Here is a 17,529-nt window from a genome sequence, read left to right as displayed (position 1 = left end):
AGAAGAGCACATACCTTTTAAGTGTACCTCATGTCTTTCCCTGCCTGAATAGATCCTTGCTTCTCATTCCCCACCAGAGGGCAGTAGAGAGCTGTCTTCGCTCCTTTCTCTACATTATCAGCAGTCACTAAGGTCTCTACCCCTTCTCCCCACTTTTTTTTTTTTTTTTAATGCTTTTTAGGGCCGCACCCATGGCATATGGAGTTTCCAGGCTAGAGGTTGAATCAGAGCTACAGTTGCTGACCTACACCACGGCCACAGCAAAGCAAAATCCAAGCTGTGTCTACGACCCTACACCACAGCTCACAGCAACGCTGGATCCCAGACCCACTGAATAAGGCAAGGTATCGAACCCACATCCTCAGGGATACTAATCAGATTTGTTTCCACTGCATCACTATAGGAACTCTTTTTTTTTTCCTTCCCTCTTGTTATGGCCGCAGTTGCAGCATAGGGAAGTTCCCAGGCTAGGGGCTGAATCGGAGCTGCAGCTGAGGCCTGCTCCACAGCCACAGCAACACCAGATCCAAGCCACATCTGCAACCTATACCACAGCTGGGGGCAACTCCAGATCCTTAACTCACTGAGGTAGGCCTGGGATCGAATCCTCATCTTCACAGAGACAGTGTCGGGTCCTTTACCCAATGAGCCACAGTGGAACTCTACTACCCCTTCCCTCTTGTAACTGGTTTACTTACTCTCAACTCTGAACTTTCTTCAAAGTTTATTTATTTTCTGTGACCACTTTTGTATCCTTGTGGTCATTCTACTCTATGATCAATAGGTCATTTTACCTTTGAATCTAATTTCTCCATTAGTAAAATTAAAACGTAGGAGTAGATGACTTCTTAATGGGACTATAGCTTTGCATTTTTATAGCAAGAGAAGTAATATTTCTACAATGCTCTAGACTTTGCTGGACAATCCAGTATTGTAAATACAAATGAAGATTCTAAGATTCTGTCACTTCTGCAGTGGTTCCTGCCACTGAAATCAGTTTTGCTCCATTACAACTAGCTTGGTTGTTAGCATTGAACTACCTTCCCATTCTAATATTTCTTATTGCTGTGGTTCCTTCCATTCTGTGTCCGCCTGTAGCTGGCTTTAAACTCTTACCCTTCTGAGTATTCATGAGTGACTCTCACCTGTTGCATCCTGCCTTCTTCCTCTGACTTGATGTCTGTCCCCCAGTGTAGCCACAGGTATGGAAATTTACTCCATCCCACATGATTTGTCTTTAAATTGGGGTCCACATATTCTTTCCCCGTGTCCCATATTTCATACTTTCTATGTCCTTTTTTCTAGTCCCTTACTTGTTCTTTTATTCACCAATATTCAGTTCTGCATAATGACTTGAGCTCAGTGTCCAGTATCCTTTCTTTTGTCCTAAATGCCAAAAGCATCTTGTGAAAAGCAGGTGACACCCCAAGTTGCCCACCAGAGAACAAGACTCAAATATCCAAAGCTCACTGGCAGTTTTGTACTTTCGAGAGGCAGGGAATATTGTTTCAGAACAGCAGAGTGTCTTAGCAAGAAATATGGTTATCAAGGACCTTGGCGAATTTTTTAAATTAGAGCATATTTAACTATTGTTAGTTGGCTTGGAGCCAAATATTCTTTCCAAAGTATTATAAACTTACTTGAATGTAATTGGTTTTGCATAATTTATAGTTATGGTAAACATAATATAAAACATGTCTCTAATTACAGTTTTACTAAAATCCAAGAGCAAGAGATGTCACTCTTATTCTCATTCATTCCTTTTATGTATCTTTGATAAAAATGCAGATTTATAAAACATATGCAGTAGGGCCTAAGTATTTTTCTTCTAAAAATATTCACCATAGGAGTTCCTGCTGTGGTACGGTCAGTTAAGGATCTTACTGCAGCAGTTCTGGTTGCTGCAGAGGCAAAGATTCGATCCCTGGCCCCCAACAGTGGGTTAAGGATCCAGCATTGCCACAGCTCTGGCGTAGGTTGCGGCTGCAGCTCAGAAGGACTCAGTCCCCTGCCTGGGAACTTCCGAATGCTGTGGATGCAGCCATAAAAATAAATAAAATAAAATAAAACGATTCACCAGAGAATTCATTTAGGTAGCTAAAATGCAGATTTCCTTTAATGCATTTTTGGAGAGAAGGAAGGAATGATTTAACACTTTTTACTTTAGATAAGGAGTCAAATACACAGTAAGGTACTATGTAAATTAGAGGGTAAAACACTCATTTATATTTAGAATTTGTTTAAAAGTAAACAGAAATTCACTTCATTTTCTTAATCTTCATTAGGTCTAGCCCTAGCCTCCCCCTTTTTGGGGGCAGGGCCTGCCTGAACTGGATAAACCACCCTTGGATGACTGAGAATTAATCAAAATGATTCCATATAAAGTGTTCATACACATGTGACAGTGATTACTAGTTGAAAATATACATCATTTAAATCTATAAAACTTTCCTTATCTAAGCATGTTCTCAGTTTATACTTTCATTGTCCTTGTCTTGACTGCAGTTATCAGTGATAATGTCCTCACGTGACATCCAAGTTGCTGTGGCCTTGGTGCTGAGCAAATACACGGTGACTCTCTGGCCTTTATGAATCCCAAACATAGCTCAGTAATCCATGGCTAGATGAACCCAATTACCATTGCTGAGGTGGTGCCCTGCCTCTTTTTCTCTGTACTGGAAACCAAACTGAGAATGACACGGGGTTGAAATGGTACCAGATGTTCAGTCCTGTAAAACACAAAGTAAATCCTGGTAAAGCAAGCTTCTTTCTTTGAAAACAAAACATGAAATGAAAGCCGTCTGTAGGTTAATCTGCTTCTAATAAGATGGTAGAAGCAGGCTCTGTCTTCCACAATAACGCATGAAATAAGAGTCTTTTTATCCTTAATTATAGGTCTAATGTCATAGGCCTATTTCTAGTTTTCTAGCTTCAGTTCAGAGGATTATTTTGAACCTTGATAATTAGGTTCCAATCTGTCCTGAGGCTTTTTGAGGCCTGGAATACAGTGGAGATGATGAAGAAATAAATAATTTCTTCAATTGACTACAGTTTCAGTAATTGATGATGACATATGCATACTTGTCAACTGAGGACTGGGGGATCTTGAACTTGTGTTCTCTGATGGATAAGAAAGCCAGATGAGAAATTCTAATGAATTTCCCTGAAGCATTCTGGAGAAGCCCTGGCTGCTCAAAACAACTATTAAGGTACAGCTAAGGCGTGCCAGAAACTAAATCCTTAAGTGGTCTTTCAGGGTCAGAGTGGTGGGAGGTAGGAGTAATAAGAAATCAGACAGGCATAGATCATTTGGTGATTCTAGAGTGGAGGTGGGAGCAGACATTTCTCAAGGGAGAGGAAGGTAAGGTGGGGGAAGAAGGTGGGTTCTTTCAGGTTAAGGACAGCAGAGTTCTCCGGGAGAGAGGAGGAAGGGGAGGTGTGTTTCTTACAGGCGCTAGCTTTGTTTGACTCTGTAAGCCTTCCCTTTTGCCTGCTTTTAGGATCTGCCCAGTTTCAGCTCCTGAATTTAAATTTTATACCAATCACTGGAGAAAAACTTGTAAGAAAACAGTTTTTAATGTGGTTCTTCTAGCATTCGTTGGGACATGTCCAAGATCTAGTTTCTGTCCCTGATAGATTAAGTCTAGCAGGGGAGACAGTAGAGAAACACAAATGGTACTCTGGAACCAAGTGTTAATTTTTCTAGCTCCCACTAACTGCTCCCTTCTCTGAACACTTCTGCCATAAAATTTAACTAGTGGAAACTTTTTGGAGGAGGGTTATCCTCCACTGAGCTTTAAAGCATGGGAATAGGATTGGGGTCATTGGGGTCTGCAGAACAGAAGAGACAGTAAACTTATGAAGGTGACATTGAGCTCAGCGCATTGAGTGGACAGTAAGGAGAGACCTAGACAGGCCTGACTGGAGTGCAGGCTCTGTGATGGGAAATAAGGTTGGGTGAAGTTACAGAGAGCTTTTAAAATCCAACCATGTTAATCTGGGAAATGCAAATTAAAACCACACTGAGGGAGTTCCTGTCATGGCTCAGAGGTTAACGAATCCAACTAGGAACTATGAGGTTGTGGGTTCGATCCCTGGCCTCGCTTAGTGGGTTAAGGATCCGGCGTTGCCGTGAGCAGTGGTGTAGGTCGAAGGCACGGCTCAGATCCCGCGTTGCTGTGGCTCTGGCATAGGCCGGTGGCTACAGCTGTGATTAGACCCCTAGCTTGGGAACCTCCATGTGCTGCGGGTGCGCCCCTAGAAGAGGCAAAAAGACCAAAAAAAAAAAACCCCAAAACCCCACACTGAGATACATTACTTACCCACCAAAATGGCTCAAATTAAAAATACAGTGCCAGGTTTCAACAAGAATGTAGAACAGCTGGAACTCTCTTCCTTTGCTGGGGAGTATGTAAATTCTTTCAACCCCCTTGTAAACTGTTTGGATAAAAATGTTCTTAGAGGAGTTCCCGTCGTGGCGCAGCGGTTAACGAATCCGACTAGTAACCATGAGGTTGCGGGTTCGGTCCCTGCCCTTGCTCAGTGGGTTAACGATCCGGCGTTGCCGTGAGCTGTGGTGTAGGTTGCAGACTCGGCTCGGATCCCGCGTTGCTGTGGCTCTGGTGTAGGCCGGTGGCTACAGCTCCGATTCGACCCCTAGCCTGGGAACCTCCATGTGCCGTGGGAGCGGCCCAAGAAATGGCAAAAAGACAAAAAAAAAAATGTTCTTAGCTGCTTTATTCGTAATAACCCCAAACTGAAAACATCTCTTACCTATAAACACAAGAGTAAATAAATTATATTTACACAGCAGCAGAGGTAAATTAGTCATAGCTGAAGCACCTTCAGTAAATCTCACAGGCATCTTGTCAACAAAGGTTGCCAGACTCAACAGAGAATATATTGTCTGATTCCGTTTATGTGCAATTAAGGAATAGACAAAGTTAATCAGTGCTTATAGGGGAGGCGTAAGTTACTGATTACAAGGGGGTAGGGAACCTCTGGAGCCCTGGAAACATTCTGTATATTGATCTGAATGGTGGCTGCATGGTTGTATGCATATGTAAAAATTTGAACCAAGCTGTACGTGTGAAATGAGTGCACTTCTCATACCTACTGAGTGTATGTTGTGCTTAAGTACAAAAATAGGAAAAATAAATCAGGTCGTAGAATTTAGACTTGTTGGGGGATATAATACAAAAGCATTAATGAATCTTCAACAGGGAAGTGACTTGAAAACATAGGGCTTCGGAAATTATTCATCCTGCAGTGATGTGGAGAATGGAAGTGTTCACACCAGTTGTTATGTCTGGGTCAGATACAGTGCTGGGTGTTACAGGAGATACAAAATACCCGTGACCTAGGCCTTATCCTCGAGATATGTATGATCTTCTGGAAGAAACAAGTTATACAAAACCCAGAAAGTTACAGCAAATGATAAATGCTTATTAATTTGTTGTGTTGTAATAGTGCTGAAGTCAGACCTGATTTCTTTTTTTTTTTTGTCTTTTTTGTCTTTTTGCCATTTCTTGGGCCGCTCCTACGGCATATGGAGGTTCCCAGGCTAGGGGTTGAATGGGAGCTGTAGCTGCCAGCCTACGCCAGAGCCACAGCAACGTGGGATCCGAGCCGCGTCTGCGACCTACACCACAGCTCATGGCAACACTGGATCCTTAACCCACTGAGCAAGGGCAGGGATTGAACCTGCAGCCTCATGGTTCTTAGTTGGATTCAGTAACCACTGAGCCACGATGGGAACTCCAGACCTGGTTTCAAATCCTAATTTTGCCATTTATTGACTTTAGGACTTCAGTCAAGCTCTGTGTTTTCCTGAGCCTTGGTTTCCTTATCTGTAAAATATGGATAATATTTACCGTTTTTGTTGTGAGGATTAAAAGATACAGTATTCAGAGATTATAGTGTAGCACAGTAGAAGATCAGTAGATGTTCCCTTTAAAAAAAAAAAAAAAACCCTGGGAGTTCCCACTGTGGCTCAGTGGTTAACGAATCCCAACTAGGAACCATAAGGTTTCAGGTTCAATCCCTGGCCTCGCTCAGTGGGTTAAGTATCCAGTGTTGCCATGAGCTGTGGTGTAGGTCGCAGGCACAGCTCAGATTCTGCATTGCTGTGGCTGTGGTGTAGGCCGGTGGCTACAGTTCCAATTAGACCTCTAGCTTGGGAACCTCCATATGCCCGGGATGCGGCCCTAAAAAGACAATCCCCCCCCCCAAAAAAAAAACCCTGTATCAGTGGCACAATTGTTTTGTTTTGGACAGTGTGTGACCTCAGTTCAGATCATGGTCCTGCTATTTGCTGGCTGTGTGATCTTAAGTAGGTTACTTAATTTCTTTGAGCCTCAATCTCTTTGGGGGTGGGAGGGGAAATTATACCTTGAGGGAGTTTATGAGAATTAAGTTAACCTAGCAGATATATATAGTATCTAGCACAAAACAGTCCTTAATAAATACAGGATCCATTTCTTTTGACTATAATGGAGTATACAGATGTATGGAGCAAATAATGCAGGTAATAAGTGATGAAATTGGATCAGAGTGGTGACTAGGGTGGAGAATAAAGAGGCAGATTGTAATGTGTATATTTTTTAAAGATACAGCAAACTTGATATAGAAGAGGAAGTACTTTCTATAATTTGACCTTATATAGGGTATGTCTCTGTGGTTCTGTTTTTGTTTTGCTGTAAGGTGAAAATAATGTATTATCCTTCGATTGTAATGATGCTAACTTGAAAGTTTTATTTTATGTGTTTACGTATTTGTTGTCTTTTTCTAGGGCCGCACCCTCAGCATATGGAGGTTCCCAGGCTAGGGGTCGAATCAGAGCTACAGCCGCCAGCCTACACTAGAGTCACAGCAATGCCAGATCCAAGCCTTATCTGCAACCTGCGCCACAGCTCACGGCAACACCGGATCCTTAACCCACTGAGCGAGGCCAGGGATCGAACCCACAACCTCATGGTTCCTAGTTATATTTGTTAACCAATGAGCACGAGGGGAACTCCTAACTTAAAAGTTTTATGACATCATTAGAAAGTATGTTATAGGAGTTCCCGTCGTGGCGCAGTGGTTAACGAATCCGACTAGGAACCATGAGGTTGCGGGTTCGGTCCCTGCCCTTGCTCGGTGGGTTAACGATCCGGCGTCGCCGTGAGCTGTGGTGTAGGTTGCAGACGCGGCTCAGATCCCACGCTGCTGTGGCTCTAGCGTAGGCTGGTGGCTACAGCTCCGATTCGACCCCTAGCCTGGGAACCTCCATGTGCCGTGGGAGCGGCCCAAGAAATAGCAAAAAGACAAAAAAAAAAAAAAAGAAAGAAAGTATGTTATAGTCTCACAACCCCCAAAATGATACCTTACTACTAAAAGTTATTCATGTCCTTTAATAGACATTGTCATCTAAGCTCCAGCAAAAAGTTAATGACTGTGAGTAGAGACCCCTATCAAAATCAAAGCAAAATCTAAGAAAATCATGGACATGGAGAACAGACTTGTGGTTGCCAAGGGGGACGGGGAGGGAGTGAGGTGGTTTGGGAATTTGGGGTTAACAGATGCAAAGTATTGCCTTTGGAATGGATAAGCAATGAGATCCTGCTGTATAGGACTGGGAACTATATGTAGTCACCTCTGATAGAGCATGATAATGTGAGGAAAAAGAATGTATACATGTATGTGTAACTGGATCATCTTGCTAAACAGTAGAAAATTAGCAGAACACTGTAAACCAGCTATAATGAAAAAAATAAAAATCATTATAAAATAAAATGAAAAAATTAAAAAATAAAAAAGGAGTTCAAGTAAAAAAAAAATCAAAGCAAAATCTAGAAGCATAAAGGGAAAGAAATCCATTTATAAAATGTATGTAATTATTTGTCACCTGAACTATAATCAGCAAAGCAGCAACCCAGGTTTTGTTACTTATCAGTGGTGAGTGATTTCTTGGCTAGGGAAGTTTAACTTGCAGGGAAAACACTAACCCCTAGATATTAACATTTCAGAATTGTGGTGTGTGTAGTGTTTATTTAAGAACTCAGAAGTTGGCTGCTATCAAATCCTGGACATCAACCTTCTAATTTTTAGAGTAATACTAGATTTCCGGTGAAATTTCTGGCTTGAATTTAGCCACTGGTTTCCTATGTTTCCCAGCTTGAAGAAAATAATAAAGAAATAAAAAATACTGCTTCTCCCTAGCCATACTCATCGGTCCTCCTTTTTTCCAGATATTCAGAGTGGTGTGCATCTGTCTGGGTAATCCACCAGAGACATTCACCTGGGAATATCGAGACAAAGACAAAAACTATCAGAAGATTGGCCCCATAACACCCTTGAAGTTTTACAGGGATCATGTCAAGCCACTCTTCAACATGGAAGATAAGGTTGGAAACTGGCCCTGGCAGCCACTGGCTGTTTACTCTCAAATGCCTGATGACTAAGGGGAGGAGTATACGCTTCCTGGGTTAACATGCGTGTCCTCAAACTAGACACGAGACAGAATTCTCCTCCTTCCCCTGAGGTATTTTATATGCCTATTAAGTTGGTCATATCAGGATCCTCAGTGCTCCTCTTCAGAGAGTTTTCTAACTATGGGTCAGCAGTTAGTTTAATTCCCACATACTCCCCTGATTTGGGCCCTGAGTCATTCTCAGCTGCAAAGACAAAAAAAAGTGTTACTGGGTGTTTGTTACCATGGGGTCAGAGCACCATTGTACTGTGGGCCTCTCTGGGGACTCTCTCATAGAAGGGAGCCGTGTTCCATCCTAGTTTTTCCTGCTCACTTTAGGTCTTCTCCGCCTGCCTAGCAAGATGTCCAGAGCCTCTTCTTAGTGGCATCTTGACCCTCTTAAAAGCAGGTGGCTTTGCTTTATAACTGGTGTTGTCCCACCTCAGTTGTGGTGCCTCCAGATGTTGAGCCCATCTTGTAACTTGAAAGCAGAGGTCTTGTAGTGATGGGCTCCTGAATCTCTGTCTTGCCTTACTCAGTATGTACAGTCCTTCAGAATTACTTTTGGGGTAATTCTTGCCAGTAGGAAAAACAGGTTGATGCATCCCTCAAGTGACCTTGCCACCTTTTGTTTCTTAGTTATTCAGCAGTGTGTTTGTAATGCTTATTCTTGTAGACAGAAGTGATAAGCTTGATAAAAATATATGAACTTAGAGGAGAGTTGTGTATCTTTCCTGACATTCCTGTTTTTATATTCTAATCATGGTCTTCTTCTCAATAGATTTGTATTGTGAATGACCCCCGTCCCCAGCACAAGTTCAACAGACTTTACACAGTGGACTACTTAAGCAATATGGTTGGAGGGAGAAAAACTCTCTATAACAACCAGCCCATCGACTTCTTGAAAAAGATGGTTGCTGCTTCCATCAAAGATGGCGAGGTTGGTATTGTTTCTGTGTCTTCTGCATTGGGATGAAAACCTCTTTTTCCACTTCTTTGGTGTGATAGGAAGATAGGATTTGTGTTTATGTTCTTTCTTCCTCTTTCCTCGATTTCTAGGCGGTATGGTTTGGCTGTGATGTTGGAAAACACTTCAATGGCAAGCTGGGCCTCAGTGACATGAACGTGTGAGTGCAAGAAATTTAAAATAGAAAGTCATTGGTGGGTTGTGGCCATTGGAGTGCACGCTTGGTGTGAAGTGACTCGGCTGAGGTTCACTCAAAGATAAAGGTTGGCCTGGGGGTGGGTCTCTTTCTTTCCATCTTGTAGAGTTTGAGGATTCATAGCAAAAACTCCGCATATGTTTATATGCTCTAATCTGGGAAGTCAGGATTATATGTCATATCTGAATTGAAATTGTTGGGTGCTCCTAAAAAGTCATCCTATGTGAGAAAGACACTTTTTAAGTTTTATTGAATTATAGTTGATTTACAATGTTGTGATAATTTAGTCTGTACAACAAAGTGATTCAGTTATGCGTATACACATAGCGATTTTTTTTTTCAGATTCTTTTCCCATATATGTTATTATAGAATTTTAGGTGTTTTATACAGCAGGTCCCAACTGACCATCTATTCCATATACAGAAGTGTGCATATGCCAACCCCAAACCCCCAATCCATCCGTCCCCCACCTTGTCCTCTTTGGTAACCATAGGTTTGTTTTTGAAGTCTGTGAGTCTGTTTCTGTTTCGTAAATAAGTTCTTTTGTATCATTTGTTAACATTCCACATACACATGATGTCATGACATTTGGAGAAAGACATTTTAAAAAAATAATAATCGATTACCGTGTAAATCTGCTTGGTGCGTTTGGGGATGTAACGAAAGGTTTTCCAGATCTCTTGTTTGCTATTTGATCCTTCTTAACTACTTCTGTTACTTGCAGGCCTTATGTATCTGCCTTTATGACAGCCAGGGCTCATTGGCACACATGGTTGAAAGCATCCCTCCTGGTTGTTTATGACAGTGAAGGTTCATTTGCAAACTGAATCATACAAATTCCTCAACTTTTAAAATCTATCACTTTAAACAACAACAATAACAACAACAACAACAAAAAAAAAAAGACAAAAAAAAAAGAAAGGAGTTCCCGTCGTGGCGCAGTGGTTAACGAATCCGACTAGGAACCATGAGGTTGCGGGTTCGATCCCTGCCCCTGCTCAGTGGGTTAACGATCCGGCGTTGCCGTGAGCTGTGGTGTAGGTTGCAGACGCGGCTCGGATCCCGTGTTGCTGTGGCTCTGGTGTAGGCCGGTGGCTACAGCTCCGATTCAACCCCTAGCCTGGGAACCTCCATATGCTGTGGGAGCGGCCCAAAGAAATAGCAAAAAAAAAAAAAAAACCTATCACTTTAGTGTTACTTATAAGTAATTGTTACTTGTGGGAAATTGAGTAAATGTCTTGACAGTTAACAACAGTAGAAGGGAAATCTGCCAAAAGAGAGAATTCATGAGTTTTAACTTTGAAAATATTCTCCAATATTTTGATATTACTTATTTAAATTTCACGGTTAGCAATGGTCTAAGTCATTTCAGAAACTGAGTGTTTCTACTGGCCCAAAAGAGACCATTTTTGTTTTTGGCCACTCCACAGCTTATGGAGTTCCCAAGATCAGGTTCGAGCCGTAGTCGTGGCCTGATTCCACTGTGCTGGGCTGGGGATCGAAAGTGCGTCCTAGTGCTGCAGAGATGCCGCCAATCTCGTTGCACCACAGCGGGAACTCTGAAACCATTTTTGAAAGAAGTTATTTCAAAAGCTTTTTGTTTTTTTTGGTTTTTGTTTTTTAATTTTCTTGCCAGAATGACAGTGCAGACTCATCTTGTCATCTTTTTGGTTTGGGTTATTTTATGTTTGATCACCTCATATTTTTCCAAGTACTCTCGTGACACATAGGGAATGGAATCCCGCTGAGAGACTAAATTCTGCATATACCATATTCTCTGAAGAGCTACAGCCCAGACTTTTTTTTTGGAGCTATTGAGCCCCTTTGGTTTCTTCTGTGTTCCTTTTACAACCAGAAACCAGTTTTTATCCCCTGTGATTGTACTCCCTATATTCAATGCTATTCTTTTTTACAGCTATGACCATGAGTTAGTGTTTGGTGTCTCCATGAAGAACATGAATAAAGCCGAGAGGCTGACTTTTGGCGAATCTCTTATGACTCACGCCATGGCCTTCACTGCTGTCTCAGAGAAGGTATGACCCTCAGCGTGCCTACTCCAGTGTTTGCACAGATGGCTCCACGTTGTCCTGCAGAGCTCCTTCAGAGTGGACATGATTTCTGTTAAAAGTTAGCTTCCAAGCAAGACATTGGACCCACCTCACTTGGGGTTTGGCTGCATGCTTAGAAGCAATAAAAATAGGAACTTTCCCTGAGGAGCAGAATTTGGGTCAGCAGGGAGTAAGGAAGTAACTGCTTTTCTGTAACCTCTGGAAATTCTTGGTGTGAAAAGAGGTCAGCAAAGGAGCTGGGGAGAAGATAACTTCAGTTTAATAAGGAATTAAAATGTGCCCTGAAAGTGTTCATTATCTTGATGGCTTATGTTCAGTTCAGACTCACCTTCCTTTCATTCATTTGTCATTCAGATTCTTGTGCTATAAAATGCCAATAGCAGTAATTTGTGGACTTCATGTCCATTACTGGATTTGTGCAGAGCTTCAAGAAATTAGATGTGAAGTATTTTGAATTTCCTATGAAATACTCTGACTAGTAATATCACTGTTTCTAGGACACAGTGTTGGAAATAGAAACTACAGTTTTATCTTTCACAAATAAGCCTCCCCATGTCAAGGCTGTAGAATAGACATTTACTCCTGTGCTCAGGGATCATGGGCAACAGAAGACTGCAAACTGCTTTAATTCTTTACATCACAAGAAAAAAGGTTCTTTCCCTAGTCTAATTATTGGAAAAAAGGTCACAGAATAACTACCTTGACATTAGAAGCTAAATAGTAGAAGAAGCTTCTCATAAAATGCTGTAAATAATGAAATAAAATACCATAGTAAATAAAACAGAATAAAATACTACTAAAATACTTAGAATATGGGAGTCCTGTTTTGTGGCTCAGCAGATTACAAACCTGACTGGTATCCATGAGAATGCAGGTTCGATCCCTGGCCTCACTCAGTGGGTTAAGGATCCCCGTTGCTGTGGCGGTGGCGTAGGCCAGCAGCAGCAGCTCCAATTCGACCCCTAGCCTGTGAACTTCTTTATGCCACACCTGCGGCCCTAAAAATAAAATACTTAGAATAAAATGCTAAGTCTTTTCATGTTTATGTTTGGAACTGCTGTATTGTAAAGTTCACTGAATTTATAACTAAAGCTCCTTAAACTTTTAAACTATTTAGAGGATTATTAAAAAGGAAAACAGGAGTTCAGTGGTGGCACAGCGAGTAAGGATCCAGCATTGTCATTGCTGGTGTACGGGTTCAATCCTTGGCCCAAGAACTTCCACATGCTGGAGGTGCAGCCAAAAAAAAAGGAAAACAGGAGTTCCTGTCGTGGCACAGTGGTTAACAAACCCGACTAGGAACCATGAGGTTGCGGGTTCGGTCCCTGCCCTTGCTCAGTGGGTTAACGATCCGGCGTTGCCGTGAGCTGTGGTGTAGGTTGCAGACATGGCTCAGATCCCGCATTGCTGTGGCTCTGGCGTAGGCCAGTGGCTACAGCTCCGATTCAACCCCTAGCCTGGGAACCTCCATATGCTGTGGGAGCGGCCCAAGAAATAGCAAAAAGACAAAAAAAAAACAAAGCAAAACAGGAGTTCCCATCGTGGCTCAGTGGTAACGAACCCATGAGGACTCGGGTTTGACCCCTGGCCTTACCCAGTGGGTAAAGGATCTGGCTGGTTGTATCCAGCTGTGCAGACATGGCTCGGATCCTGCCTTGCTGTGGCTATAGTATAGGTCGGCAGCTACAGCTCAGACTCAGCCCTAGCTTGGGAACTTCCATATGCTGTGGGTGTGGTGATTAAGAAAAAACCAAAAACTAATTAAAAACCTTGAAATTTCCTAGAGAGTTTTGGCTTTTTATCATTTTCCATCTCTTATATAGAGTGTTCATATTCTTCAGAAATAAAGATCTGACACTTCATGTCGTTTTTTCTGGAACTTCCATTCTTTAATTGGCATGGTTTATTAATATGCTGTTTTTTCCTCTGGGAAATGGAGCTGTATTACCTGTTAATATTATAAAGCAAAATTAATGTTATTCAGCCAGGATTTCCCATCGTGGCTCAATGGTTAACGAATCCAACTAGGAACCATGAGGTTGCGGGTTCGTTCCCTGGCCTCGCTTAGTGGGTTAAGGATCCGGCGTTGCTGTGGCTGTGGTGTGTAGGCCAGCAGCTACAGCTCCGATTGGACCCCTTAATTATATATAATTAAGCTGGAATTTTTATTGAGATTTTTATCTTCCTTCCACTTTGAGTTTTTGATGACTGTAAAACTAGTTTGCACTACATTTGAATGATAATGAGAGATAAAAGCTAATCATGTCTTCTGGGGTCTTCTTTCTTGTTGCTGATTTCTTGGAATTCCTGCGAGGGAGGTCCAGGTGTTATTCTATATTTGTAGACCATGCAGCTCAATCTAGGTCATGCAGGAATTCACTGGCAAAGAAAGGAAGAAGAAGAAGAAACATTTTCAGACTTATGATGACTTTGGGTAATATAGATTCTGACAGTGATATTTAAAAAGAAAGTAATGATGGACCACAGTGCAGGGAGTAGAAAACGAAAACATTTAATAAGCTAGCTCCGGAATGTATAGTTTATTGATGTGGTTTTGAAGGTACCTGGGACTAAGATTAAGGGGTAGTACAGATAAGGGTGTTTTGTAACTTGTATGTTTGATCATTCATTCTGAGACTAAAAATTACTGAGATTCAAGAAAACCGTTAAGAGTAAAATCAAATCCCATGTAGATGAGACTCATGCAGTTTTATGCAAGTGTGAGTTGACAGATGAAATCATTAGATAATTCAGGAGCCAGCTCGCTTCTCATGCTACAAAGATTTGTTTTGATGTCACCAAATGCCCTGGGTAAATACGAAAAAGAAGTCTTTTCTCAAATGGAGCCTTCTTCTCCTCCGTCTCTGTGTCCCGTAATACAGATGATAAATGAAGGTTATCATGATGAGTCCCGTTGTCCCTTTAAGAAGATGAAAACGGAGCTTATTAATGAAGGCAGAAGAACAGAACTGCCTGGGTTTCGTTTTATGAGAATTGTCTTTCTTTTGCCTTGCCATTCAGTCTCTATTGTATTAAATTCAATATCTGTGTAACCGAATCAGCGAAAGGACACATTTGGAGAGTATCATTCCTTGGTTCCCCTAAGTAGAAAAGTAGTCAGTATAATGATGAGAATGAGTTTGTTTTCTTTTTTAAACTCTTGACTACATCTTAGAATCGTTTCTAAAATAAATACAGGGGATGCCTTTGCAGAGAATGCTGAGTAATTAAAAGTGAGAGCCCCTGGCTTCAGATGGTTTTCACTGCTTTCGGTACTTTAATAGTTTATTTTTCTTAGCCCACGGGTATTTTAATATGCTTATGTTCTGTACAGAATAGAATGTAAAGGAGAAAATATTTATTGCTTTGTTAGGTTTATTGCATTTTCACCCCAAGAGATTCAAATTCCACTTTAGTTGTATTGGAAGATATACGGCCCTAATTATGTATATCATTGCTGTATAGAGAAGGCTGTTTCTTCTGAGTGGCTGAATGAGAGCTAAAATTACGTGACACCTCATCAGGAGGGATCTGGTTTCAGACAATACCCTGTTATCCACTCTTGCAGGATGATCAGGACGGTGCTTTCACGAAGTGGAGAGTGGAAAATTCGTGGGGTGAAGACCATGGCCACAAAGGTAAGCCTAACCTGGTAATACTAACTCACGGTGACTAAGGTCTGCTCTCCTCTCTGCCTCCCAAGAGGTAAGGGAAGAAGCATGTGCTACAGTGGAACATTTTTATTTTTCTACAATTAGTTCCATGAGCTAGACTATTTTGGAAAAAAATCTGAGGCTCTTTTTTGCCTCCAGGACCCCTACGGCCAACATGGTGTGCCTGAACTCCCTAGTTGGCTCTGGGACCAGTATGTGCTGGCACTCATTCCAAACCACACTTATCCCACCAGACCGCTTTCTACCAGAACCAGGCAGCCAGTAAGAAGTTCCCTTTGCTGAGACACTTAATATACAGCGTTTGGTACATTTTCATTTGCTGTACTAACTCTCTATAGAAAGTCAGAGGCCTTCTGAGTGGGAGAATGGGGTTGGCAAGAAACTTTAGACATTTATTGAAGACTCTTTAGAAGTTGTGAAGTCTAAAGATAAAAAGAATGCTTTGGTTGTCATTTAAAACTCTTTTTCTGACAAATCAAAACCCAGGCAGAAGTCTTAAATAAATTATAGTAATTAGGCTTTTTTAAAAATGCAAGTAATATATGAGTTGTAGAAAAATAAAATCTATAGCCAAAAGGAAAATAAAAATATTTAATAATCCTGCTACCCAGAGATCACCAATTGATTAACCATTTAGGGTATATTCTTGCAAATCCTGAGATCATATTTTTTAAGACTGTTTTTCTTGATACATATAGTATATAAAAAAGCATTTTAAGGTGCTATTGTGCTTTAATTTTTAGGGTTTCAAACCAAAAAGTGGCAACTACTGTAGAATACTATGCATGTCATCACATCATGTATTTGCATGTGTGCTGTGTGTTGGTGACGTCTTGTAGCAGCTGTTTCCCAGAGTCCTTACCTTTAGCCGGTAGATTCTGGCTACGAAGGACACATTAACCACAGCTTACTGGATTAGTTAGAAGACTGGGAGGAAGTAGGTAGTAGGGAATCCAGTGAGATACCCAGACACTTGCAATCAAACTTCAGCATATATCTCACTCAAGAGGAATCAGCCATAAATTTTCTTCAAAAAACAAAAAAAACCACAGCGGAGTTCCCCTTGTGGTTCAGCAGACTAAGAATTGAACATAGTGTCTGTGAGGATGTGGGTTCAATCCCTTGTTGACCTGGCATTGTCGCAAGCTCTGGCACAGGTCGCAGATGCAGCTTGGATGTGGTGTGGCTGTGGCTGTGGCGTAGGCAGCTCCAGTTTTGACCACTGGCCCCAGAATTTCCATATGCTGCAGGTATGGCCATAAAAAAGGAAAAAAGCAAATAAAAATTTAAAACAACAAAATGAAAGAAAAAATAGAGATCTCAGCAACTCTTTGCCTGTTGTTTCTCTCTAAGTGAGAACCATTCCAACTAAGTTCTTTCGAGTGCAAGGATTTCTAAGTGTAAAAGGTGGAGGCAGGAGGGGTGTGGAGGCTTGGAAATGAGCAAATGGGGCTTCGGGAGTTTATATTTGAAAACTACTGTCTTAGAAGAGCCTTGAGGAGAGTGGAGAATGCTGCGATTGAGTGGCACAGGCCTGTATGTGATGGCCAGCACCCGAAGGCCATTTAATCTATTCTTCCAAGTCTTTTCATCTCTCCATGAAATGATCCCTGGTGGATTTTGGCTACCTCTTCCAGGGATCTGCTTGAAACTCAGCACTCGTTGTTTATATGTAAACAGATATCAGCACTGTTAGTGCATCTCTGTTCATCATCAGAGATGTCCCCCTTCTGTGACTTGTTATTGTTCTTCAATTATGGGTACTTGCTAAATTACCTATTATGAATTAAAGTGCAACAAATTTTTTAATTGGTGGTTTCTTATAAGATGGGTTCATTTTGGAGTTCCCGTTGTGTCTCAGTGGTTAACAAATCCGACTAGGAACCACGAGGTTGCGGGTTCGATCCCTGGCCTTGCTCAGTGGATTAAGGATCCGGTGTTGCCATGAGCTGTGGTGTAGGTCACAGATGCGGCTTGGATCCCACATTGCTGTGGCTCTGGCGTAGGCCGGCGGCTACATCTCTGATTAGACCTCTAGCCTGGGAACCTCCATATGCCGCGAGAGTGGCCCAAGAAATGGCAAAAAGACATTAAAAAAAAAGATGGATTCATTTTAAGACACAAAAACATTGGGATCGGGTAGAGATGGGTATACATACACCTTAACAAA

General features: G+C 41.6%; 1 protein-coding gene across 1 annotated transcript in view; it reads left to right on the top strand.

The window, feature by feature from the left end:
- The window catches only part of BLMH (bleomycin hydrolase), a 49,718-nt gene that overhangs the window by 18,683 nt on the left and 13,506 nt on the right, over positions 1-17,529 (top strand). The window contains exons 7-11 of the mRNA XM_047757508.1: positions 8,232-8,387; positions 9,234-9,392; positions 9,512-9,579; positions 11,532-11,649; positions 15,254-15,323. Of these exons, the coding sequence (XP_047613464.1) occupies positions 8,232-8,387; positions 9,234-9,392; positions 9,512-9,579; positions 11,532-11,649; positions 15,254-15,323 (571 nt within the window). The remainder of the gene's footprint in view (positions 1-8,231; positions 8,388-9,233; positions 9,393-9,511; positions 9,580-11,531; positions 11,650-15,253; positions 15,324-17,529) is intronic.

This window comes from Phacochoerus africanus, chromosome 14 (assembly GCF_016906955.1).
Source record: "Phacochoerus africanus isolate WHEZ1 chromosome 14, ROS_Pafr_v1, whole genome shotgun sequence".
Lineage (NCBI taxonomy): Eukaryota > Metazoa > Chordata > Mammalia > Artiodactyla > Suidae > Phacochoerus > Phacochoerus africanus.
This window is presented reverse-complemented; position numbering and strand designations above follow the sequence as displayed.